Source organism: Panthera onca, chromosome B3, assembly GCF_046562875.1.
Source record: "Panthera onca isolate mPanOnc1 chromosome B3, mPanOnc1 haplotype 2, whole genome shotgun sequence".
NCBI lineage: Eukaryota > Metazoa > Chordata > Mammalia > Carnivora > Felidae > Panthera > Panthera onca.
Window position 1 is genome coordinate 3,833,547 of NC_138344.1, and position 25,041 is coordinate 3,858,587.

Below are 25,041 nucleotides of genomic sequence, written 5' to 3' on the forward strand. Positions count from 1 at the left end.
CTCTTAAGACAGCCTCTCGCGCTGATCCCAGCCAGCGGCACAGGACCCCAAGACAGTGAATCAGCTACAGCAGCTCACACTCGGCTCCCCAACTGTTGTGCAATGCCAGCAGCCTTAGGACAGTAACTGCCATTGACGATGCGTATAATTATCCGTATCATTCCGGCCACTTTTCTTTCTTTCTGCTAAAAACAAATCACGAAACTGGGGCATCGCCAAGGATCATCTATTGATAAAAAGAGTAACGCCAACCGTTTCCTGAACACTTACTACGTATAGGGCCCTCTGTACGTGTTTTGATGTCTATTATCTTAATCTTCAACCCAGTACCATTAGGTAGGTACTGTTATTTTATAGCGAAAGGAACTGAGGTCAAAGACCCTAAGTCATTTTCCGAAGGCCATACAGCAGGTAAATAGCCAAGATTCTAACTCCTTCTTCTAGGGACCTTCCTCAATCCCTGAGAACACAGCCTTACCGGACTCTTCAGGTATCACCCTTCCCAAAGACATTTACATCAGAATCAGAAACATTCAAAGAAACCAAAAGAATGAAACTCTAATGGCTAATTTTTCAGGCACCCTAAAACGGGGGGAAGGAAGAGACCCCTGGGTGGGGCTTAATCCAGGGACCCGAAGGAGGTGGTGTCCAGGGATGAGGCAGGGGCCACCCTGGAGGGAGGAAGGCCTGGGGGTGACCCCCACAGGTGGGAGTGGCAGCAAGCAGGGCCAGGCCTCCAGGCTCTAGAAAGTCTGGTTAAATATGTATTTCTCTCTTTTTTTTTTATTTTTTTTTATTTTTTATTTTTTCAACTTTTTTAATTTATTTTTGGGACAGAGAGAGACAGAGCATGAACGGGGGAGGGGCAGAGAGAGAAGGAGACACAGAATCAGAAAGAGGCTCCAGGCTCCGAGCTGTCAGCCCAGAGCCTGACGCGGGGCTCGAACTCACGGACCGCGAGATCGTGACCTGGCTGAAGTCGGACGCTTAACCAACTGCGCCACCCAGGCGCCCCTCTCTCTTTTTTTTTTAATGTTACTTTGATCTGTTACACTTACCAAGCCTCTAAACAGACAGAATCCAGTTGCCAGGAGGAGACCCACGACCAACATTAAATCAAATGGTCTTCTCAGCAGGTCCTTTGCTTGCACTTCTTGAACGACCTAAAATAGAGTTTGTAACCCATGAGCAGGCCCAAAGCGCCAAGAAAGAGTCTGAGGTCTACTGAAGCAGGAGGGCTGAGATGCTGGACAGGGAGGGATTCATGTCCTAAACCACTAGGCACGTAAGTTAGGAAAATCATGTTCCTCCTCTCAGCTTCCAGATTACTCATCTGTGAAATGAGGAGATTGGGCCAGGTCACCCTGAAGTTTCCTTCGAACTCTAGGAGTCCTTAAAGTTTTCTTGAGATAGCAGTTTTGTGATTATCATTATATGAGATACGCTCATTTTAAAAGTAAGGTAAACCATAAACCCATCACACTATAGAGTCACTATATTTTTCCCTATATACGTATACATATATGTAAATTTATGTAAATATACACATATATATACAGATATACATACATACACCACATTTATATTTTACAAAATTATGACTTTACGTATAAATTTGAGTGTTTTGACACTCAACATCTACCTATATTATAAGCACTTTGCCACATTATTAAAAACTCTCCTAAAGCTTTTAAAATCATGTGGAAACAACATACTGTAGCCATTCTCTCACGAGTGGATATTTATGCATTTTCACCGTTAATGTGATGTTGAACAATTCTGTACATAAGTCTTAGCATCTCTCTGATGATTTTCTGAGGGTAGGGCCTTAGATGCGGAATTTAAGGGGTTAACTATTTCAAGGCTGATAAACACTGCCAAATTGCTCTGCAGAGCGATTCTGAATTTATTCCTCTCAGCACTGTGTGACCGTGTCCATTTCTCCCTGGCCACCACTGCGTTTTAACATTTAAAAAATGATCATGAACAGTTGTATGTGTCTTACGACATGAACACTCCATTGAGGCACTGACATGGAGACTTTAAAAGCAGCAGAGCCCAAGGCTATGGTTACTGCTTGCTTTTTCTTTTTGGCTACCCCCTGGTTCCTCAAAAGGATGTAAGGGAGCAGAAGCCAGCAGTGCCCCAACCTGAGTTTACTCAGCAGGTGTCTAGTTGTTTACAAATGAAGTGTTTGCAAATTACAATGGATGTTAATGAATTCTACGGAAATCTTACAGTAAAATGAGTATGAGTAATCACGGTCTGATTATCTCTGGTAATTCATATTTTCATATATCATTTTGCTTAAAGAATCTTGCCTGAGGATCTAATACCTATAAAAAGGAAGAGAAACTTAGAAAGACGTTACTACCTTAGAAATGAAGACCTTAACAGAGTACCCCCCCCTCCCCCCCAGCCAGTACTGTTTCACTCCGACGACCTTGGCTGTGAATGGAAGGGAGGGGTCTCAGAAGACGTCCTGGAGCCAGTCTCCATGTGCCTGGATCTCTTGGTAAATCACACCCTGTGGCTGTGTGTGCTACCTTGAATAGCAGCATCTCTCCAGCCTCCCCTTGGGACAGTATATGCACTGGCATCTCTGAAAGAGGGGCCCGGATGCTCAAATGCCAGGCCATAAACAGCCTCAGACAAACCACACACGCCATGCACTAATGCAGAATCTGATGGGAACAGCCAGTACGGACCAACAGCACGGCCTGGCCCACTGAAGCAGATGTCTGAAGCAGACAGAAACACCCTCCCTGCCACTGTAACTAAGGCGTGACCAATGCACAGAATCGACACAGTCAAACCAGCTGCCCCAGATGCTCCCGTCCACGGAGGCGTGGTTCAGTGCGATCACCAGGAGATGTGAGAGCCCTGTGCGCTTGGGAACAGGTTACAGTTAACGTAATAAAATCACCTTTGAGGGATAATTATAATTTTCTGACGGCTGATTATAGATTCTGAAACCAGCCCAGACAGGAAGACAAGTGTATGGTATGCTTAAGAAGAAAGCAGGGCAAATGCGTGTTCCATACTTCCCTATTTAAAAGAAAGAAAGAAAAAGTCAAAAGTTTGCCACAAGCACGTGTAAACACAAGCAACATTTAGGATACCGCCCCACCTCAAGCCATCTAAAATTGTGCTGGGGACCAGGTAATATTCTTAAATGAGACACACACAAAAAAAACAAAACAAAAAAACAGGTCAAATTAAAACTATCAGGTGCTTTTTAACAGGCACATTCTATCCACTGTATTTTTAAAGTATATTTAATATAATGCCCTGATTTCTTGCACATGTAAATTACCTTTTACATTAGCTTTTGAGAGTCTTCATTTTTAAATGTATTTATCAAATGTATCGAGTTACATATAATACACAAAGCTGTAGGAAACATTTGCACACTGCCTATAGCCGCAAACACAATACTCACCCCCTCTAGATCCTATATGTCAGGAAGCCCTGATACACCATTGTCTAATTGTTCAGTGTCTACTTCCAAAAATTGCTCAAAAGCTATTTCTTAAAAAGTGAGATTAAGGAGGGGAAAAGGAAGAATTCTGCCAAACAGCATTGTGATAAGCTTGGAATTTCTTGATTCTGTTACAACCAAGATACCTCCTCTATTTAAGAACACTCCCCATTGTTTCAGAAAAAGGAAAGTGAATTTTAAGATAAAGTTTCTTACCCACAATGTTTCCTGGCACAAAAACAACAATGCTCATGATAATAGATCCAACCCAGTAGAGGCCAATGGTTCTATAGCTTTCCCTGTAATGAAAAAATCTTGGCTTAGTGCACTTGTCTTAGAACACCCATTAGCAAAAGATGATCCATATTATTAGCGGTATCCTAACTAGTAAAGTCTATGAACCAAAACTTACTGAATCGATAGTTAAAAATCAACCCTCGGGGACCCTGGTGATCAAACTTCATTTCCACCTGGGATCTATACCATAGAACCCTCTTTGTGTCCTTTTGAATAGGAATTTCGCTTGCAACACTGGTCGTCTGTTAATCTACAGCACAGTCAATCACTGTCAAAGGAAGTGCCTCATTTTTGACGGTTTTGTAAGAAGTTCCCAGCAGGAAAGGAAAAAAGAAAGTTCACAAAAAGAAAGGAAATTGGACCCATATTTTAAATCACTGTAAGTATGAGTAATAGGATGGTAAGTGGACTTTTCATGGTGTCAGAATTTTGGCCAGAGCTCTAGAGACAAAGATAATATGTAACCCCTCCCCCGTGTTCAAAAGGAGCCACCAGACACCCCTGACCTTACCAGGCAGTGTGGACAAAAAGCTCTTTCAGCCGATAACCCTGACAGCCCACCTCCACAAGGGGCTATGAGGAATCAAAAGGAGATTATCTGAAGGGAAACAGGTGGCCGATACTGTGTTTTCCGCCTGCCCCACCTCCCAAGCCAAGTGCAGCAGATTCACAATGACTGGGATTGTCAGCAGGAGAATCTTCTTCCCCAGCAGGATGCTAACTGAGCCACAGAAACTCGCCCACTCCCGGCAGCCTCCGAGCAGAGCCCAGGCATTCTCTGAAATACGTGACGTGGTCCCTGGAACTTGGGTACCTTTCATGATGAGAGAAGTCAGTGCCCAGAAAAGTCCAAAACTTAGCGGGAGCTGTCCCTGAGTTCATGACTGAGGCAGCTGAGGCAGCAGGGGCATGGGGCAAGAATGCACCATTTTCTCTAACCTGGAGCCAAGGGGAGGCCCAGGAACCTAGCTGGGCTTGAAGAGATCCTACCCCAAAGGGTATGCGATCTAGGTTACAGGGACCCCAACGGAAAGAAGCTGCGGGTGTACCAGCAATGGCAGAGGAGTCCCACGCATTCAGCCAGAGAGAGCTCTGCTCGCTTGGATTTGCAACGCCCACGTTCCTGTGGAAGGGTCTCCCGAGAGCCCACACGTGTGCTCCACGTGACAGACCTAGCGTATCCTAACGGAGGGCATCGATCCCCAGAAGACTAAGTGTCACGTAAGACCCTGCCCCTCTTCCTTTATCTCCACGTGTACGTACACACACATTCCCGGAGAGGCCAGCTGCACGGCGACTCGAGAAAGAACAAAACGAGAGGCCATACGCCCTGACCTCAGTGCAGACCCCCACGCCTCAGGGCCACACGGGAACCGGAGGTGGAGGAAAGACAGAGCTTCGAACCGAAATGAGATGGAAGTTTAAAACCAGAACGGACTGGGCTTTCACTCCAGCAAATGAGACGGTCCTTAGAACACAGTAACTTGAGCGGTCTGCCCAAGCTTGTCACCATGGCAGGGGACGATCCAGAGGGCCACGTTCAAAAGGCAGCGATGCCAAGAAAACAAAGCCACGTCTAACCTGTGTCCAAGGAGCGTATGTTCATGTCCGTGTATGCCTGTCTGTGTATTTGCCCCCACATCTGTGTTTTCCTTCCGTACCCGCGTACCGGTTGCTAAGGCAAAGGCACACACAGCAGACGGACCGACTTACTCCCATGCTATGGCTGCCACCATCACCAGATACATCAAATAATGAGCAGAGCCATCCCAGTAGCAGATCATGTGCCCGTACGCCGTGTTCAGATACGGTTCACCCTACGGAGAGATTAAGAAATGAGTCTACTTTACATATAACTCGGACATCTCCACACAGAACTCCAGACCTGTGTTTCAAGTCAAATGAAACAGAACCAGCTTGTGTCTGTCTGCTAACTTGAAACTATGCAGAATCCTGTACGATTACAAATTAGTAGGCACATGAAAACACAGCTTTACCCTGGAGCCCCCAAAACTGGAGCCTGCCGCGGGATGGCCCTGAAGAATGCCCAGCCAGCATCTGACCGGCTGGGCCAATGCCCATGGATGGCGATACAAGACAGCCTCACGGGCAATCCGCTAACGCACTGAGGCCAAGTCAAAAATGAGACTCAGGGCGCTTAGCTCTGGCCAGAGGACGGTGGCCAGAGGAGACCCTGCTCACCAGAGCCACCGGCCGACCTTCCCGATTCACCTACGTGCTCATCCCCAGGCTTGCACGAGTGAGGACGAGGAAGGCACTTCTGCCCCACCCCCCCCCACACACACACAGACGGGCACCCAACCGCCCTATGGGACAGACAACGATTGACTCCATTTTACAGATGAAACAGAGCGCCAAGGGGTTGTGAGACCGGCCTAAGGTCACACAGTTGACATCTAGCACAGAGCATACTGTCAAGAAAAGCCATACTTCTGAGGATTTTTTCATTTTACAGCCATGAGATCCCATGACGAGCAACATGTCGTGCTTCCGGAAGGCTACCACAAGATCACTGTCTGATTTGCACGGGCTTTTCGTTTCCTTCTGAGTCTCGTGTTCCTTTCTTCTCTCTCCCACGTCCATGCCATCCCGCCTTGTTTCTGGCCTGTCTTCCTAAGATGCCCTCAGTCCTTTCTGCGGCCAGAACAGTCAGATCAGCCAGCCAGGAGGGGCCCCTCTGAAGCATGGTGTGCCCGGGGCAGGGCCTGCCCGGTCCTCTCTCCCCACAAGTGAGATGGAATGAGAACTAGCAAGGAGGCAGAAATAACACAGCAGCTGGACTTCTGTGCCCACGCCTGACGCACATCTTTTCTCCCTGACATGCTTTGACTGAACAATCCAATCCGATTTCATGACTTTAATTGTTCATGCCTACACATCGGACTCTCGGAGCCGGTGCTGGCTCCCCTGGTGGCTTCATGGACACTTTTTTTTCTTAATTAAAAAAAAATTTTTTTAAGGTTTATTCATTTTACAGAGACAGAACATGAGGGGAGGAGGAGCAGAGAGAGAGGGAGACACAGAATCCGAAGCAGGCTCCAGGCTCCCAGCTGTCAGCACAGAGCCTGACGCGGTCTCGAACCCACAAACCGTGAGATCATGACCTGAGCCGAGGTCAGACGCTTAACAGACTGAGCCCCCAGGCGCCCCAGGACATTTGTAACTAGATGCCCCACAGGCCCTTCAGAACTCCTAAGTTTTCACGCATCAGCTTCTGCCCTCAATTGAGCCTCAGCTGGCTTCTCTTTCTTTTTTTAAGTTTATTTTGAGAGACACAGAGAGAGCGAGCCAGCAGGGGGTGGGGCAGAGAGAGTGAGAATCCCAAGCAGGCTCCTCACTGTCGGCACAAAGCCCGACGCAGGGCTTGATCTCACAAACTGTGAGGTATGACCTGAGAGGAGATCAAGAGGCTGATGCTCAATTGAGCGCCCACCCCCTCCCCCTCCCTGCCCCCACCCCTGTCCCTGTGCCCCCGAGGCCTCTATCTTAAGGATGACACCACCCTGCCTGCCCAGCTCAAAGCTGCAGGGTCCTGTTTCCACCCCTCTCTCTCCTATGCAGTGTGTGGGCACGTCCTTTCATTTCTGTTTATGAGGTCACCGCGGGCCACCCTCCCTCCGGTTCAAACCCTCCCTGCCCCTCACTGAGCCATTCCCAAACGGTCCCTCTAGCTGCCTGCTCTCCTTCCGATCCACCTGCCAAATGAAGAGTCATTAGCTCTTGACACATTGCTCTTCTGTTCCAAAGCCTTCCAGAGCAAGCTTCTGCCTGCGGGACCAGGCCAGCCTCCTGTATCTGGCAGCCGGGTGCCCAGAACCTGGCCCTGCCGTCCTTCCCACAGTGACACCAGCCCACCTCCTCACACCCCGTCTGCCTCAGGGCTGGCCAACCTCAGCAGCTCGACCTCCCGGCCCTCTCAGCAGCCACTTTCTCCCCAAAACCTGCCCCCTCTGGACCCAGTGGCCCCAGGCTCCCCAGGCTTCCCTTCGGCGTCTCGGCCTGTCCCTTCGCAGTTTGCTTCAGGGGGCTCTTCTGGCTACGGCCTCCCACATTCCACCCTCCGGTGTCTCCTCTCTCCCCACTTCCCCCGAGCAGGCTCCTACTGAGATGGCCCCCAAATCTCTCCGCCAGGAATGTTCCTCAGCGCTCAAGCCCTGCCAACCAGAACATCTGCCAGGATGTCCCTCAACCACCCGAAACTCCACACGTCCCCAGATGAACTCAGCATCATCCCTGCAAACCTGCACCCCAGGCTGACCGTGGGGAGACACCTGCTGTTTCTCACCTCCAAGCTTTCGCTCAAGCTGTCCCTTCCCCTCGGAATGCCCTCCACCCCCACCCCCACCCCAGTCCATCTGGAAAATGTCTGTCATCCACTGTCATTGCAATTTAAAAAAATGCTAGGGGCTCCTGGGTGGCTCAGTCGGTTAAGCGTCTGACTTAGGCTCAGGTCATGATCTCACAGTCCATGGGTTCGGGCCCCCCATCGGGCTCTGTGCTGAGATCAGAGCCCGGAGCCTGCTTTGGATCCTGTGTCTCCCTCTCTCTCTGCCCCTCCCGCCGCTCATGCTTGGTCTCTCAAAAATAAACATTAAAATGTTTTAAAAAAATGCTAGAGCAATATCACAAATTCGATGGGGACTCCCCTGACTGCTTCCGGACTTAGTTCTTCCTCTGTACACAGGTAACACCTTGTTTTACTGCCTTTTGCTTCATTGTGCATCGCAGACACTGAGTTGTTTGTGTTGTGTTTTGTGTTTTTTGTTTTTTTACGAATTAAAGCTCTGTGGCCACCCTCCATCAGGCAAGTCTCTTGGGGCCGTTTTTCCAACCGCAGTTGCTCGCTTTGTGTCTGTGTCACATTTTAGTAATTCCGGCAATATGTCAAACTTTGTCATTCCTGGCAGAGTTGCTACGGTGATCTGTGACCCGTGATCTTTGCTGTTACTATTGTGACTGTTCTGGGGCCCCACGAACCGCACCCACACAAGACGGTGAACTTAGCAACTGCTGGGTGTGTTTGACCGCTGCACCTCCCTGCACAGCATCTTCCTGTCCTCGGCAGACGTCACTGTCGTCGTATCCTAGGAAACGGCCACGGCCACCCCCTCCTTCAGCGACCACCGCCCTGATCAGTCAGCAGCCACCAACATGGAGGCAAAGACCCTCCACCAGCAGAAGATGACTCACCGAGACCTTCGACAGTGGTAGGCAGTTTTTGCAATAAAGCATTTTAATATTAAGGTACGTATGCTTTTTGGACCTAATGCTATTGCACACTTAACAGACTACAGTGTAGTGTAAACATAACTTTTTTCTGATGTTTATTTATTTACTTTTGGGAGACAGAGCGCAAGCAGGGGAGGGGCAGAGAGGGAAACATAGAATCCGAAGCAGGCTCCGGGCTCCGAGCTGTCAGCACAGAGCCCGACGCGGGGCTTGAACCCACGAGCTGTGAGGTCGTGACCCGAGCCGAGGTCGGATGCTTATCTGACTGAGCCACCGGGCGCCCCATAAACATAACTTTCACATGCACTGGGAAACCAAAACATTCACGTGAGGTGCTCTGTCATGATATTCGCTTTAACGCAACAGTCTGGGACCGAACCCGTGATATCTCATAGGTGTGCCCATACAGTGTGCCCCCTGTGTGCCTCCATCACTGCTCCTAGGACAGCTAGGACTTGTCTCCACTTGAGACAGCTCCTGGCGGGAGAAAGCAGGTCTCGTGACCCCACAGTCTACTCCGGCTACTGTCTTTAGAAGTAAATTCCTCCGGTTCGCCCCTCCGGGCTTAATAACACCTGCATACTTCCAAAAGCAGGAGGCAGGATGTCTTACTTTCCCATCACCCCCAACTCATCCTTGGGTCCCGCTCACTCCAAAGACTCCAGTTCTCCGAAGTTCGTCCCTCCTCCCTACCTCCTGTGCTTGGCCACCCGCCTGCCCTCACTGGCCCTGCGAAAGCCTCCCCTTCGAGCCCATCCTTCCTAGAGCTGACTGCATCGCTCCCTGGCTCAAAATCTTCCCTCGAGTGTGAGGTAAAGTCCAAACTCCCTTAGCTTGCAGACGAAGCTCTCCATTATTTGAAACACAGACGAAGGCGAAACTTTCAGCTCTGCTCCTTCCTTATTTCCTGTGTGACCTTGAGCAAGTGACCTAAGCTCTCTGGGGCCGGATTCATCCACCCTAACACAGGGAGGAGGATTAGGTGTCTCAAGTGCCGGGCGGCACTGGCACATGACGACGGGGAGGGAAGGATGGTCATCGCAATCAAGTGGCTTCCGTAAGTGCCGTGGGGGTCGCCACTCTCCACGTGTAAGACCAGCTTGAGCTTTTGGCCGTAGTAATGGTTTCACAGTGACAGACACCAAACACCGAATTCACTTGAAGGATCTCATTCCTGGCAAAGGGGAGTGGAGCGGGTGTGAGGGAACAGGTGTACGGCCGAAGTCTGGAGAGAGGTGCCCCCCGCTTTGCACGCGAGTAAACCCGCTGCGTCCGTGGCAGTGAGCGATGCCACGGACCGTGCCTGCTTACACCAAACGGAGGGATTTCGTCTCTGAGCCACATGGCTGAGGCTGCTGACCGTTTGGCGTAAGGCTTAGGGTTGCTGAGCGATGCCGTACCTCTCTCAAGTAGTGTGTCACGAACCCGTCAATGATTCCGTCCTGTTCCAGGGCTACGATGAGGTTCACCACGCTGGTAAATCCGAACACTGCATACACTAGAGCAAAGAAAGCGAGAGTTTCCTTCTTAATGAAGAAAACGTTTTTTTGTAAGTAACCTCCACCCCCAACCTGGGGCTCGAACCCACAACCCTGAGATCAAGAGGCGCGCGCTCCGCTGACTGAGCCGGCCAGGTGCCCCAAGGAAGCAGTAGTTTAAAAAGCAGTAGGTCAGGAGGGGGCGCCTGGGTGGCTCAGTCAGGTAAGCATCTGACTCTTGATTTTGGCTCAGGTCATGATCTCATGGTTGTGGGTTCGAGCCCTGCACCCGGGCTCTCTGCTGCCAGTGCAGAGCCTGCTTGGGGTTCTGTCTCTCCCTCGCTCTCTGACCATCCCCGGCCCCTAAAAAATAAATAAACAAACATTAAATTAGAAAAAACAAAAAGCAGTAGGTCAGGAGACAACGACTAAGAGCTTGGCATTCACCAGTAACAGTGACTTGTTTTTAATGTGACTGTGGACACTCATCATGGGCTAACAGAAGGTCCCTCCTGCACACACATTGGTACCTTTGCCTGTGTCACTGCCCAAGTGCCCTGTCCAAGGAGACACCCGCCAGGGGGACAGAATGACAAACTCACCCGCTAACTGTCCCACAGGATTCTACCAGGCCCCCCCATCCGTCCTCTGCTCCCTACAAGGGGCTGCCCAGGACCCCACCTGCACAGAGGGAACAAAACCAGTAACCAGTGGCCAAGAATAGAGGCGACCACGAGGTGGGTATATTTACAATAATGACTCAGGGGCGCCTGGGTGGCTCAGTCAGTTAAGTGTCCGACTCCAGCTCAGGTCATGATCTCATGGTTCATGGGTTCGAGCCCCACATCGGGCTTTGCTGACAGCTCAGAGCCTGGAGCCTGCTTCAGATTCTGTGTCTCCCTCTCTCTCTCTCTCTCTCTCTCTCTCTCTCTGCCCTTCTGCTGCTTGTCTTCTGTCTCTTTCTCTCTCAAAAATAAACAAACAGGGGCGCCTGGGTGGCGCAGTCGGTTAAGCGTCCGACTTCAGCCAGGTCACGATCTCGCGGTCCGTGAGTTCGAGCCCCGCGTCAGGCTCTGGGCTGATGGCTCGGAGCCTGGAGCCTGTTTCCGATTCTGTGTCTCCCTCTCTCTCTGCCCCTCCCCTGTTCATGCTCTGTCTCTCTCTGTCCCAAAAATAAATAAAAAACGTTGAAAAAAAAAAAATTAAAAAAAAAAATAAATAAATAAACAAACATTGAAAAATTAAAAAAATAAAACAAAAGCCATGAAAAAGTAAGTGGGGAGGAGAGCGGCAGAGGTTAATTCACAGAGAAGGGAAGTTGGCCTTGCCGAGTCTGCAGCCGGGGCCGCGGGGTTCACGTTCTCACTGGGAGCGGAAGGCCCACGGCTGCCCTGCCGTGCACACCCTGCCTCCCTGTGCCTCCCAGGCCTGTGGTCCAGGCCTGGTAGTCCGGGATCGGCCATCAGTGATCAGTCACCATATGTCTCCCAGGAAAGGAAGCATTTAGCGTCTGATCACTGGACCGTTCCACCCTCGTTGAAGCTGACAGGAGCATCAGATGCTGGGTCACAGGGGGTAAGCACCCGCCCTGAGGCTTCCGTGTGCTCAAGGCTGTGACAGAGACAAGGAGAGAGGGCCGAGGGTGTGGGAGCAAGGGTGCTCAACCCTGGGGAGTCAGGACAGACACAAGTCAGCTAAGTATGGGCACCACAGAGTGGCGGGGGGCCGGCGGGGGGAAGATGGCAGCAGGAGACCTGTCTAGAAAGGTGGACCAGGGCCACAGCAAAGGCAGGTAGTGTGGGGCAGGAGAAGATGTGGGCCTTGAACTGGGACAGGTCCAGCTAATCTACTGACTGGCTATCCAATCTTAGGCAAGTTGCATCATTTACCTAAACTTCACAGTTTTTCAAAAAAAATTTTAACGTTTATTTTAGGGAGAAAGAGAGAGAGACAAAGTGCGAGTGGGGAAGACACAGAATCCAAAGCAGGCTCCAGGCTCCGAGCTGTCAGTGCAGAGCCCAACATGGGGCTCGAACTCACAAACCATGAGATCATGACCCGAGCCGAAGTTGGACGCTTAACCGACTGAGCCACCCAGGTGCCCCTCAACTTTAGGGTTTTTTATACACAGGCTGGGAGAAATTATTTACTCCCAATTCTTCTTTGCCTCCCCACCTTTGCCAAGATCCACTGCGGGCAGAGAATATGCCCCATGCCATTGGTGATAGACTCAGCCACATGACTTGCTGTGGCCAGTGGAACGTGTGGCCAGTGGAATTGACAATGGCCAACTCCAAGTCTCCTCTGCCAGGAGGAGGGCACGCCTTGGGGAGCTACTGGTCCAAGAGCAAGGAGACACATGACACAGCCCTGAATCTGACCCACAGCCTGAAGCACAGCATTCTGGCCAACCCGTGAGCAAGGAAATAGATGTTTATAGCCAAGACATGGAAACACCCTACGTGTCCATTGATGGATGAATGGATAAAGAAGATACACAGACACAATGGAATCTTGGCCATAAAAAAAAAGAAGGAAATCCTGCCATTGGCAACAACATAAATGGATTTCAAGGGCATTGTCCTAAGTGAAATAAGTTATCCGGAGAAAGACAAATACCGTAGGATCTCACTTACATGCGGAATCTAGAAAAGCTGAGTTCACAGAAACAGAGCTTGGAACGGTGGTTGCCAGGGGCCGGTGAGTGGGGGAAACGGGGAGATGTCGGCCAAACAAACTTCCGGGTGTAAGACGAGTGAGTTGCGGTATCTGATTTGCCGCGTGGTGACCGTGGTCGACGACACCGCGCTGCATACTTCGTGTTCCCACCGCGCACCAGAGACGGGTGATTACGGGAGGTGAAGGACCTTACTGAAGGCAAGCGACCCGGTCGTGGTCACCATCTCCCAGCGTATGCGCGCATCGCGTCACCGCAGCCTCCGTCTCACACTCGCACAAGGTTACCTGTCAGTTGCATCTCAGCGAAGGAGGGGGGGGGGGGGCGGAGTATGGAAAGCGCCTGCCGCTGCTACAGGGAGGTCGGGCCTGGGGGGTGTCTGACACGCAGCCTGGCTACAGCAGACACTGAATGAGTAAACGCCCAGCAAAGTTCCCGGCAGGGGAAGCGCTTGAAGGCGGTAACGGCTCGGACCACAAAGGTCACAAGCTTTGGGGTCAATGCCGGTCTCAGGATGCGACCGTGACCTCGTTTCTCAGCTTCTTAATCTGTAACTGGAGGGTATTTGTTGTAAGGATTAAATAAAACACTCCTGGGGCACCTGGGTGGCTCAGTCGGTTGGACGTCCGACTTCAGCTCAGGTCATGATCTCGCGGTCCGTGGGTTCGAGCCCCGCGTCGGGCTCTGGGCTGATGGCTCCGAGCCTGGAGCCTGTTTCAGATTCTGTGTCTCCCTCTCTCTGACCCTCCCCCGTTCATGCTCTGTCTCTCTCTGTCTCAAAAATGAATAAATGTTAAAAAAAATTTTTTTTAATAAATAAATAAAACACTCCTGCTGCAGTGGCCACGACCAGGCACACTCTTTTTTTTTTTTTTTTTTTAATGTTTATTTATTTTTGAGACAGAGAGAGACAGAGCATGAACAGGGGAAGGTCAGAGAGAGGGAGACACAGAATCTGAAACAGGCTCCAGGCTCTGAGCCGTCAGCACAGAGCCCAACGCGGGGCTCGAACTCACGGACCGCCAGATCACGACCTGAGCCGAAGTCGGACACTTAACCGACTGAGCCACCCAGGCGCCTCCAGGCACACTCTTAAGTGCTTAATCAGTGGTGTTTTTATTTATTTAATGCACGTGTGTATTTTTCAGGCACTGTTATAAGTATTTTACAAATATTGTTTAATGTTTGCACCGGCCCTCCGTGGTAAGGGCTGTTAGTTTCCTCATTATACAAATGTGCAGACCGAGCCACTGTACTTGTACAGCTAAGTTCCACACCAGGTAAGGCTGTTTGCCAGAGGGCCAGAGGTGCAGGAAGGAGAGTGGAGATCAGAGGTCAGAGCACGGCTGGGGTTGGGGGCGAGGAACAGAGGGGCATCCTGCCTGGCTGGCCCTGGCAGTGACCTCCCGCCCTGATCTCAGCTGGGAAAGGGTGGGGTCCACAACCCGGAGGAGGCGTTAGTTTGGAGGGGAGGAGGGAGGACTGTGTGGCCCTGAAATACTCCTACGCTTCCTACCACATTACCAGCGGGCTCAGGGCATTGGAGGCAGACTTCTTGTTCATAGAAGAAACATAATGTAGGCAAAAGTCAAGTGTTGTGCTGTTGAGTCGACCCCAACAGTTTCCGTCCCACGGGCCCGTGGACACGTACCATAGAACAGCGGGTCCCGGGGTGGTTTTCTTTTGACGAGGACACGAGCCAGCAGGGCTACCAGGAGCAGGATGAGGGCAGCAACCCCTACGATTGTCCAGGAACTGCAACAACCGGAGCAGGGAGGTGGTCACTTATCGAAATAAATACATGAGTGCGTGGAATTTCCTGGCTGTTGATCGCGTTTGCTCCCACCTCTGCCTCTGCCTACAGCTCTCGTGCTGTGGGCTTTGTCTTTCTGCAGCACGTTGGCCCCTCCCCGGCCACCCGTGTGACCTTCAGGGACTAGAGCCACCAGGTTCTCACTCGTCCCATCCTGCCCACCTGCATAGCACCCTCCCCCCTATCCTATCCCATCCCCCCCCCCCCCCCCCCCCGCAGATGGCCTCTGCCTACCCGCTTCCCCAAACCCTGCTCCCCGGGGATGGACGTGCCTAACCACCGAATCCCACCACCTCCCTCAGGGCCGGCCGGAAACCCTCAGACTGAGCTCCAGGGAGCCACGGGAGTCACAACCGCACAGACGTTTCAGGAGGACAAGGAAGGAGGGCCGGGTGGAAGAGCTGGGGCCCGACCTGCGGCCAGAGCGAAGCCAGCTCCCCACACCCAAGGCCAGCAAGCCGGCATCCACCCCACACCCGGGAGCTAAGGTGAGGCGAGGCTGGGCACAGGGAAAGAGCACGGCGCCGAGGATGCCGGAAGCCAAGCTGCCTTCCCCATGGAGCAGCACTAGGCTGTGAGGCTGGGCCCAGTAACTGGTCAAGGCCCTGCACTCTGGCCCCTACGCGGCCACTGCCCAACTGTGCAGCTATGCCAAAGCCATGTTGTGTCATCACCTGTTCATTAACTAATTTTAAACCTATTAAGGATAAAATGTATTATGCACCCCTATGTACCAGGCACGGTGGATGCATGGAGGAGGTCCCTGTCTCCACGGAGGGTCCCGTCTGAATGAGCTCTGAGCTCTCTCGCCCAGGAGGTCACCTCTAGTCCTACACACAGATGCTCTCTCTCACCTCCAGCACCAACTGGGCTTGCAGTTATAGACAAAGTATTGCCTGGCCCTCTCTTACAGCCTGCTACACCAGCACCCCCTCAACAGCCCTCGAGAGCTCCCACAGGCACCAGTCCTCAGCTGAAATCCATCCACACCACTCCAGCCCAACAGGAGAACTGCTGGGTAACCTTTGCCATTGCCCCTGAGACTTCTGGAAAGTACCTTTCTCAGTCACAGGCTCCACAACCCAATAAGACCTACCGGTAACTGAAGGACAAACTCATGCTGAAGTTCAATCCACACACCTGTAGCTGGAATGGGTGTTAGGCACCAGTCAGAAATCTGCCCCCAATGTAAGAGAGGTCAGTCGGGAAGTGGGAAGTGATCCATCCAACCTTCAGGTAGATGGGCCCCAAGGAGACTGGTTGCAGGGGCAGGAGAGCGGTATCCTCAGCACCTGGCCCCAGACCCCACAAAGAGTCAGGGAATGGACACTGGGCATCAGCATAGGCCAACCTTGACCTGCAGAATCTAAATACTTTGGAGTGGGGCATGAGAATATGACACAAAGTCTGCCTGGGGACTTCTGCTAGGGTATACAAGAATTGATAGATAGATGAGGGAGGGAAAGAGGGGGAGAGTAAGCCAGGAAAGAGAAATAAATGGATGGATGGATGGATGGATGGGTGGATGGATGGATGGATGGATGGACAGAAGGAAGATAGTGAATGAATGGACAGATGACATGATGCATGGATGGATGGATGGATGGATGGATGGACAGAAGGAAGATAGTGAATGAATGGACAGATGACATGATGGATGGATGGATGGATGGATGGATAGAAGGAAGATAGTGAATGAATGGACAGATGACATGATGGATGGATGGATGGATGGATGGATAGAAGGAAGATAGTGAATGAATGGACAGATGACATGATGGATGGATGGATGGATGGATGGATGGATGGATAGAAGGAAGATAGTGAATGAATGGACAGATGACATGATGGATGGATGGATGGATGGATGGATGGATAGAAGGAAGATAGTGAATGAATGGACAGATGACATGATGGATGGATGGATGGATGGATGGACAGAAGGAAGATAGTGAATGAATGGACAGATGACATGATGGATGGATGGATGGATGGATGGATGGATGGATAGAAGGAAGATAGTGAATGAATGGACAGATGACATGATGGATGGATGGATGGATGGATGGATGGATAGAAGGAAGATAGTGAATGAATGGACAGATGACATGATGGATGGATGGATGGATGGATGGATGGATAGAAGGAAGATAGTGAATGAATGGACAGATGACATGATGGATGGATGGATGGATGGATGGATGGATAGAAGGAAGATAGTGAATGAATGGACAGATGACATGATGGATGGATGGATGGATGGATGGACAGAAGGAAGATAGTGAATGAATGGACAGATGACATGATGGATGGATGGATGGATGGATGGATGGACAGAAGGAAGATAGTGAATGAATGGACAGATGACATGATGGATGGATGGATGGATGGATGGATGGATAGAAGGAAGATAGTGAATGAATGGACAGATGACATGATGGATGGATGAATGGATGATGGATGAATGGATGGTGGATGGTGTACGAATGGGTGGATGGGTGGATGGTCAGATGGATGGATTACAGGTGGTGGATGGATGCATGGATGGCACACTTCTATGATAAGAAGGAGGACGACTGTCAATGTCCAGGCAAGAAATTGAAATAGGAAGCTTCTAGGGGTGCCCATCAGTGGCTGTTCCAGGCTCCTCCTGTAGGGATGAGCAAAAGGAAGAGAGGACAGAAGAGGAAGCTGATGTGGGTCAGGAACATGATACTGAACTGAAGCATCCCATGAAGAGGGAAGAGGTTAGATGTGCTATAAAAGCTGACAGGCATTTTCATCACAGCCTGAGTCAGGTGGTGGCCAGAAAGTAACCCCCATTCCTGCTCCTACCAAGGACCTCTGCCTACAGCCGGCAAGATCACGCAGCTGGTGCTCTTCTACAGTATGAGAGAGCTGTGTAAACTGGTTCACGTGTCCCCTCACACTCGCCACCTGGGGGAGGAGCAAAGCATGAAGAGAAACTGAGGCAGCAGATCCTGTGTGCATGCCGGTCGCAGCCCAGTGCAGAACCCAGCAGGGACTTAGGGGGAGAGGGAGATGGGGTAAGGGCTGAGACTCACCCCAAGGAGAAAAAGTTGCTAGTCATGGGTCTTGGAATGGGGGGGGCATTACAAGGTGTCCACGAAAGGACACCTACTCAAAGGGGACATGTATGGGTGAGTATGAGCAGAGAGAGAAAGTGTGCATGCGTGTGTGTGTGTGTTTGTGTGTGTGTGAGACAGAGAGAGACAGAGAGAGAGAGACATCCCAACTCTTCCCTGACTCCTTAACCTGACTTGCTTTTTCTGTTTTTCAGGCTTTCGTAAAAGGTTTGGTGGGAAGGAAGCTTCAACTAATCCAACTATTTCAAACCTAACTGAATGTCTGCTATGCACAAGGCCCTGTGCTGGGCAAGACAATACTCAGGTGAGCTATGTATGATCTGGGAAGGTGAGTTTGGCCACAGGAAAGTAACTCTGGTGGGAAAAGTGCAATCCAAGGGGGCCGGGTGGAGGGAAAGATCACATGTACTGTGGAAAAGTTAGAGGAGGCATTTGGCATTTTACCCCAGGCCATAGAGTCCTGGTGCAGCTTCAAAAGTCAGGTCAGGGAGGAAGGCCTCCAGTCAGAGGGAACTACATGAGGAAGGGCAAGGAAGCAGGAAGTTAAGGATCATGCAAGGGCTGGGCCAGGGGAGCTCCAGCAGGCCAGTGCCCGGGGAACTGCAGGGAGGAAACAGATGTTAACCCAGCCCTGGGGTCACTGTGGCTGTGGAAGGGGACGGTGGCGGGGTGGGTGGTAGAGAAAGAAGAGAGAGGAGTCAGAGGCCACTGGAATTTTAACCTACAGGGGGAAGGGAAGAATGCCTGGAAGCAATTATTCAGAACTCTGCAGGGCTTAGCAATGTGCTCAATAATACACAGCAATACATAATTCAGTGTGTGCTCAGTAAATGCCATCGCCATCCTGCCCGTGGCTGAGGCCAAAATCTCAGAGTCATCCTCAAATCCTCTCCAGGACATGCAGTCTCTCAGTAAGCTGCCCTGCCTCCCTCCAGAATACCCCCACACCCAGCCACGTCCCCCCACCCCGCCCTGAAAGGCTCTGTCCCCACATCCCCCGGTGGCCACCTCCTGCACCTCAAGTCTCCTCCTCCAGGAAACCTTCCCTGACCACCAGTCCCCTTCCCAGGCACTCGGGTTGCCCCATTTTACTTACTGATGTCTGTCTCAACACTCGTGTCCCCCACCTTTCCTGGCTTGTCTATAGCCATATCCCCAGTTCTTGGAACAGAGTCACGCGCAGCCTATGGACTCAATAAATGTTTGCTGAACTGCGCATAATGCCATTGGAGGAACGCAGGGTCCCCCGTGCGCTGTATTCACAGACTCGTGACATTCGCTGCCCAGAGCTGCTGCTTGCAGGAGTTGCACCCCAAGACTGGGTCAGACCAAGGGCAGTGGATGCCAGTGCCTGGGGAGTGCTCAGTATGGATGGGGGAGGCTGTCAGCAAGTGGTGGCCCCAGGAGAGAGGCAGAGGCAGAGACGGAGACACAGAAGGGGAGAAGGAAGTCACCGCCCTGTGGGCAGACACTTATCCGCAGCCTGAAGGTCTGGAGGGGGGTTGCAGCTACAGACTGATGCAATTTCCTTAGCACCAACTGCTGTGGGAAACATAACAGGTTAACTTCCTCGTCCCCACACACAGCGGGGGGACATCAGCAGGCACAGAGGCCTGGCACCGGTCCCACTGCCCGGCCGGGCCCGCAGCTGCCTGGTGCACAGTTGCTCAGCCAGGGACCCCTCGCACAAGCCCGAGGCCGGCTTTGGGCTCCACCCATTTCCTTAGCCTCCAACGGCCCTGCCTCTCGCCCCTGAGCTGTCTGTCCTGCACAGCGCCTCTTCGCGAACAGGTCTCTTCGGATCCTGACAACAGGGATACAAAGAGAGGCCATTTGACAGACCGGAAAACTGAGGCCGCCCCCCCCCCCCCCGCCCCGGGACAGTGCCAAAGCCACGCCTAGAACCCAGGTCTTTGCCCGCTCGTCCTGGGCTATTTCTGCTAGTCATTCACAACAGTTTCTAAAATTAATAAGAAATGAGAAGCATGTGTGTGTCCGTACGTGGAAACGCTCACCGCACGAGCCGGGGGAACACGGCCGCGCTCGTGGTTGTCGCTGCTGCACCGCCCGGGACCCCTGCCCCTGGGCTCCCCAAGGGCAGGGGCATCGCCTCGTTGACCTCTGTCTCCCCGGTGCCCGCACCGCGCGGGCGCCCGGCACTTGGCTCCAGGGCTGCGCCGCAGGTCCCGGACGCCCGCCCGCCGGAGCCGCACCCCCACCAGCCCCCCCAGGGCCGCGCGCCCCCACCCCCACCCCGCGCCTCCCCTCCCCTGCCCGGCCCCCGCCGGGTGCGGCTCGGGCCCCCTCGGAAAAGTTGCCGCTCGGCCGCCCCCGTCCCCCGGCGCCGACCCCCGCCGCGCGCGCCCACTCACTCGTGCTGGGCCGCCAGGTGGTTGAAGACGTAGGTGACCGGGATGGCCGAGAGGGACAGCACGAAGACCCCGGTGGCCGCAGAGGCACTCATCGCCGCCGCCGCGCCGCTCGCCCTTCAGCGCATCCCGCGCGGCGCCCCGCCCCAGCTTCCGGCAGCGCCCGCGCCCCCAGTCCGTGCCCTTCGGGGCGTCCCGCGCCGCGCCCTCAGCAGCGCCCCCTCGGCGAGCCGGCCCGCAGCCGCCCCGGAGCGCAGCGCAGCGCCGCCCTGCAGTCCCGGGAGGGGGCGCTGCTGAGGGCCGCGGGGGCTCAGCCGCCAGCGGGGGGCGGCGCCGAGGGGGGGGCGGAGACAGCCCCCTGCCGGGACAGGTGGGGGGGGGGGGGGAGGGCGGGGATCTGCGGGAGGGCGGCGGCCCGGGAGGAGTGGGGGGTGGGGGCACGGCCGGGGGCTGGTCGTCGACGACCTGGAGAGGCTCCGGCGGAGCGGAGGGGGGTGGAGCCAGACCCGGGGTGGGGGGGTGGGGGGTGTCCACGTGGGGAGCCCTAGGGCCGGGGACCGGCGGGACGGATGATCCCGAAGGCTTGGATCTTCTGGGCCGGCAGCGGACAGGGGGCAGAATGCGAATATCCCTTTCAAGCCCTGGCTGCTCCCTCAGCTTGCTGTTGACCTTGGCCAAGTTACTCAAGTCCTGTGTCTTTTCCCTTCCCTGACAATGGGGGTAACCTGGGGCGGTGTGGTTGTGGGAGCAACTGAGCTGGTGTGCGTCGGCCATGGCCGGCTCCCGCCGTTCCCGTTCTGGGGGTTGAAAAGGACACAGGGAGAAATGCTATGATTTAAGACACGAGAGCACCATTCGTTTCATCCCTGGTAGCGTTCCTGGAGGCCAGGTTACCCCGGACAGCCTGCGCTGGGCCCTGCATGGGGCACAAGGACTGGGAGACAAGGACGCTGCTCAGAGCTGCTCAGACGGCTGTCAGATGCCCATTGGTTACAGAGAAGGGAGCCGAGTATTGCCCTGGCTGCTTGACCATGTTGGTGACCAGGTCTCAGAAAGCCCCCCCACCCCGGGACTGAGCCTGGATTAGTCTACTGTCCCGGAAAGGGAAGGAAAGTAGGTTCAAACAGAGTGCAGCTCAAACAACCCAGAGAGGTGGCATGTACTTAGTGTAGGAAGGGTACCACTGCCAGCGACCTGATGACATCACTCAGCTCAGTTTAGAGACGAGGAAAATGAGCCACAGAGAGGCTGTGACCTACCTGCTCTGGGCCACTCAACTTTTCCCAAGCTGGCTCTCCTAATCCCCTATCCTGGTGCTTCCTGGAGGCTTCTCCAACTCTGAGGATAGAATGAGAAAACCTTGGCCCAAATTGTGACGCACCCAAAGTTCTCCCAAGACATGTCCTCACCTGTGACCTGGATGTCACTCCCCTTAAACTCTGTCTTCCTCCAGGGATGCCCGGGTGGCTCAGTGGGTTGAGTGTCTGACTTCAGCTCAGGTCATGATCTCACTGTTCGTGGGTTTGAGCCTCACGTCAGGCTCTGTGCTGACAGTTCGGAGCTTGGAGCCTGCTTCGGATTCTGTGTCTCCCTCTCTCTCTCTGCCCCTCCCATGCTCATGCTCTCTCTTTCTCTCTCTCTCTCAAAAATAAATAAACATTAAAAAACAAACAAAATACCTCTGACTTCCTCCGGACAACAGATAGCTCCTCTAAAGCCCCCTTCTGTCCTCCCACCCAACCCCTGAGGCCAGTCCAGCCCCTCGATCACTGCCCAAACCTGACTGGGTCCGTTTTGCCTTCTCTGTCACACCCTGAACCCCTCCGGCTGCCCTGGCTCCTTCCCCTCAACCAAGGCACATACACAACTATGTCCCAATGTACAAGGATGCTCCCTGGGCCAGAGGTTCCTCCCCTTTGCCACCTACTCTCTCTCCTTTCTCATCTACACTTGTGTTTTTTTAATGTTTACTCATTTTTGAGAGAGAGTGGGGGAGGGGCAGAGAGACGGGGACACAGAATCCCAAGCAGGCTCCTCGCTGAGGGTAGAGAACCTGACGCGGGGCTCAAACTCACAAACTGCAAGATCACGACCTGAGCCAAAGTCAGTGGCTTCACGGACTAAGCCACACAGGCGCCCCTCCGTGCTTGGTTTTAATACCTTTGTCTATGCTGAGAGATCCCGAATTACCATCCCCAACACTGACTCCTCCCCTCAGTGCTGCCACAGAGGCGTCCCACAGGCACCTCACAGCTCTCTCTCATCTGGTGGCATCGCCACAAACCTGGTCGTCCAAGCCAGACCCCTGGGAGTCCACCTGAGTTCCGGCCAATCCCAAATCCCTCTGGTTGCAGCAAACGCCTGTCAGGTCTGTCTTGCCCCTCCCCATCTGCACCCCTACTCCCTACTGTCTGTTCAGGTCTGTTCTGTCTCCCATGTCCCCCCCACCCCCTCGTCTCTCTGCCTCTGATCCCACCGGCTCTAGAAGGCCTCATCTGACCACCCTCCTGCTTCCCTTACCCTCTCCGTCAAGCTTTGCTTCCTTCACGGCACTCTTACTCTCCAAAATTATCTTGCTTACATGTCTGCCTTCTGTTCTGTGTCCCTCTCTCCAGTGTGATGTACGCTCCTTAAAGATAAATCAGGAAATTATCTGTCTTGCTTACAGTTCTATTCCCATCATTCAGATGAACAGAGGAGGTACAGGGTGGGTACTCAAGAAATCTTTGCTCAGGGGATGAATGTTCAGATCATCATTGTCTGATGGAAATAGAATGTGAGCCACATGTATAACCTAATTTTGGAGGTGTTTTTTTTTTAGGTAAACTCTACCAAGCATGGGGCTTGTGTTTGTGGCCCCAGGATTAAGAGTGGCATCCTCTCCCAACCGACCCAGCCAGGGGCCCCTGTAACCTTAAACCTTCCAGTAGTCACATTACAAAAGCAAATAGAGGGGCGCCTGGGTGGCTCAGTTGGTTGAGCATCCAACTCTTGATTTGGCTCAGGTCGTGATCTCGTGGTTCATGGCTTTGAGCCCCATATCGGGCTCTGCACTGATGGCACAGAGCCTGCTTGGGATTCCTTCTTTCTGTCTCTGCTCCTCCCTGCATGGGCACGCTCTCTGTGCCTGCCTCTCTCTCTCTCGAAATAAAGAAACATTTTTTTAAAAAGTAAAAAGACATACGTGAAATTCATCGTGGAATGATATATTTGATTTAAGCTACCATGTCCGAAGGTGATTGTTTCAATAGGTCACAGGCGTCAAAAGATATTGAAATATTTGACCTTTTTGTATACTTTGAAATTTTATGTGTTTCGCTTACAGTATATTCCGTTTCAGACTAGCCACCTTTCAAGGACTCAGCAGCCACAAGCACAAGTGGCATCTGTATTGGACTTACCCCTCCTGTCATGCTGACCCGGATTCAGTTGCGCTCTCTGCTGGCTGCTGTTAAGAATGGGTGTGGCAGTTACATCACTAATAAGCTTGTTCAAATGTCCTGAGGGACTCTACCGTGTTTCCGGCGTCGTTCTAAGACGTGGTCACACGAAGATGAATTACAAGTACATCTTGCCCGAGAAGACCACCGTCTGGCATGAGAACGAGATATGTAAACAGTTACCGTACAAGGCGTAAAAGATCTATGTACAGATTGCCGTAGGGACCAACAGTTCCGTCTGGAGGAACCAAGAAAAGCTTCAGAGAGGAGGTGAGGCTTTAGACCAGACTTGACGAACCAGTAGAAGCTGGCCAAGCAGACAAGGAATAGGTGGGGCTTCCCAGGCAATGAGGACAGCACGTGTTCAAGGCAGAAATGTGTGGGAGCATCTTGGTGAACTCCAAGCCATTTGCTCTGGTTGAAGATACTGGGATATCATGCACGAGGGGGCTGGCAGGAAGTGAAGACAGGTGACCAGGGCCTCGATCTCAGAAGACCTCAAGTGCAGGGAGCATTTAAGATTTGAGTGGGAGGGGAGCCTGGGTGGCTCAGTGGGTTAAGCGTCCGGCTTTGGCTCAGGTCCAACTTCAGCTCAGGTCACGATCTCATGGGGTTTTGGGCCCTGAATCAGGCTCTGTGCTGACAGCTCAGAGCCTGCAGCCTGCTTCCGATTCAGTGTCTCCCTCTCCCTCTGCCCTCCCCCGCTTGCACTTGCTCTCTTTTTCTCAAAAATAAATAAACGTTAAAAAAAATTTTTTTTAAAGATTTGTGAGTGAGAAAGAGTAGCATCTTTTTTTTAAATAATGTTTTTATTTATTTATGTTTGAGGGAGAGAGAGACAGCGCAAGCTGGAGAGGGGCACGGAGAGAGGGAGACACAGAATCGGAAGCAGGCTCCAGGCTCTAAATTGTCAGTGCAGAGCCTGACGCTGGGATCGAACCCACAAACCATGAGATCGTGACCAGAGCTGAAATCGGACTTTTAATCGACTGAGCCGCCCGGGCGCCCCAAGAGTAGCATCTTTAAAGCCCTGCCTGGCAGCTGGTGTGGACCATGGTTTAGGAGGAGAGACAGGAGGCAGGAAGGCTAATTAGGAATAATGGCAATTGTCCCAGCAAGAGATGACAAG

General features: G+C 52.5%; 2 protein-coding genes and 2 long non-coding RNA genes across 11 annotated transcripts in view; 2 read left to right on the top strand and 2 right to left on the bottom strand.

Moving 5' to 3' along the window:
• TM6SF1 (transmembrane 6 superfamily member 1) overlaps window positions 1-20,786 on the bottom strand; it is a 58,084-nt gene extending 37,298 nt beyond the window's left edge. The window contains exons 1-7 of one of the 8 annotated variants that reach the window (XM_078449063.2): window positions 20,476-20,785; window positions 14,835-14,938; window positions 10,429-10,526; window positions 5,492-5,595; window positions 3,698-3,780; window positions 2,927-3,048; window positions 1,059-1,163 (exon numbers count right to left, since the gene is read on the bottom strand). In XM_078449063.2, coding sequence (XP_078305189.1) covers window positions 1,059-1,163; window positions 2,927-3,048; window positions 3,698-3,780; window positions 5,492-5,595; window positions 10,429-10,526; window positions 14,835-14,938; window positions 20,476-20,567 — 708 coding nt within the window. In that variant the 5' untranslated portion in view covers window positions 20,568-20,785. Of the gene's footprint in view, window positions 1-1,058; window positions 1,164-2,926; window positions 3,049-3,697; window positions 3,781-5,491; window positions 5,596-10,428; window positions 10,527-13,142; window positions 13,738-14,834; window positions 14,939-20,475 lie in introns of those variants that run through there. The other 7 variants (XM_078449065.2, XM_078449064.2, XM_078449061.2 and 4 more) reach the window with 7 other exon arrangements.
• HOMER2 (homer scaffold protein 2) overlaps window positions 1-25,041 on the top strand; it is a 615,401-nt gene that overhangs the window by 372,034 nt on the left and 218,326 nt on the right. The window lies entirely within an intron of this gene.
• Window positions 15,063-24,083, top strand: LOC144616745 (uncharacterized). The gene is made up of 3 exons (XR_013556471.2): window positions 15,063-15,484; window positions 18,298-18,407; window positions 23,798-24,083. It is a non-coding gene; the product is annotated as an uncharacterized LOC144616745 (long non-coding RNA).
• Window positions 21,000-23,778, bottom strand: LOC132668621 (uncharacterized). Its single transcript, XR_009605662.3, has 3 exons — window positions 21,882-23,778; window positions 21,732-21,810; window positions 21,000-21,269 (listed from the first exon to the last, which is right to left on the bottom strand). It is a non-coding gene; the product is annotated as an uncharacterized LOC132668621 (long non-coding RNA).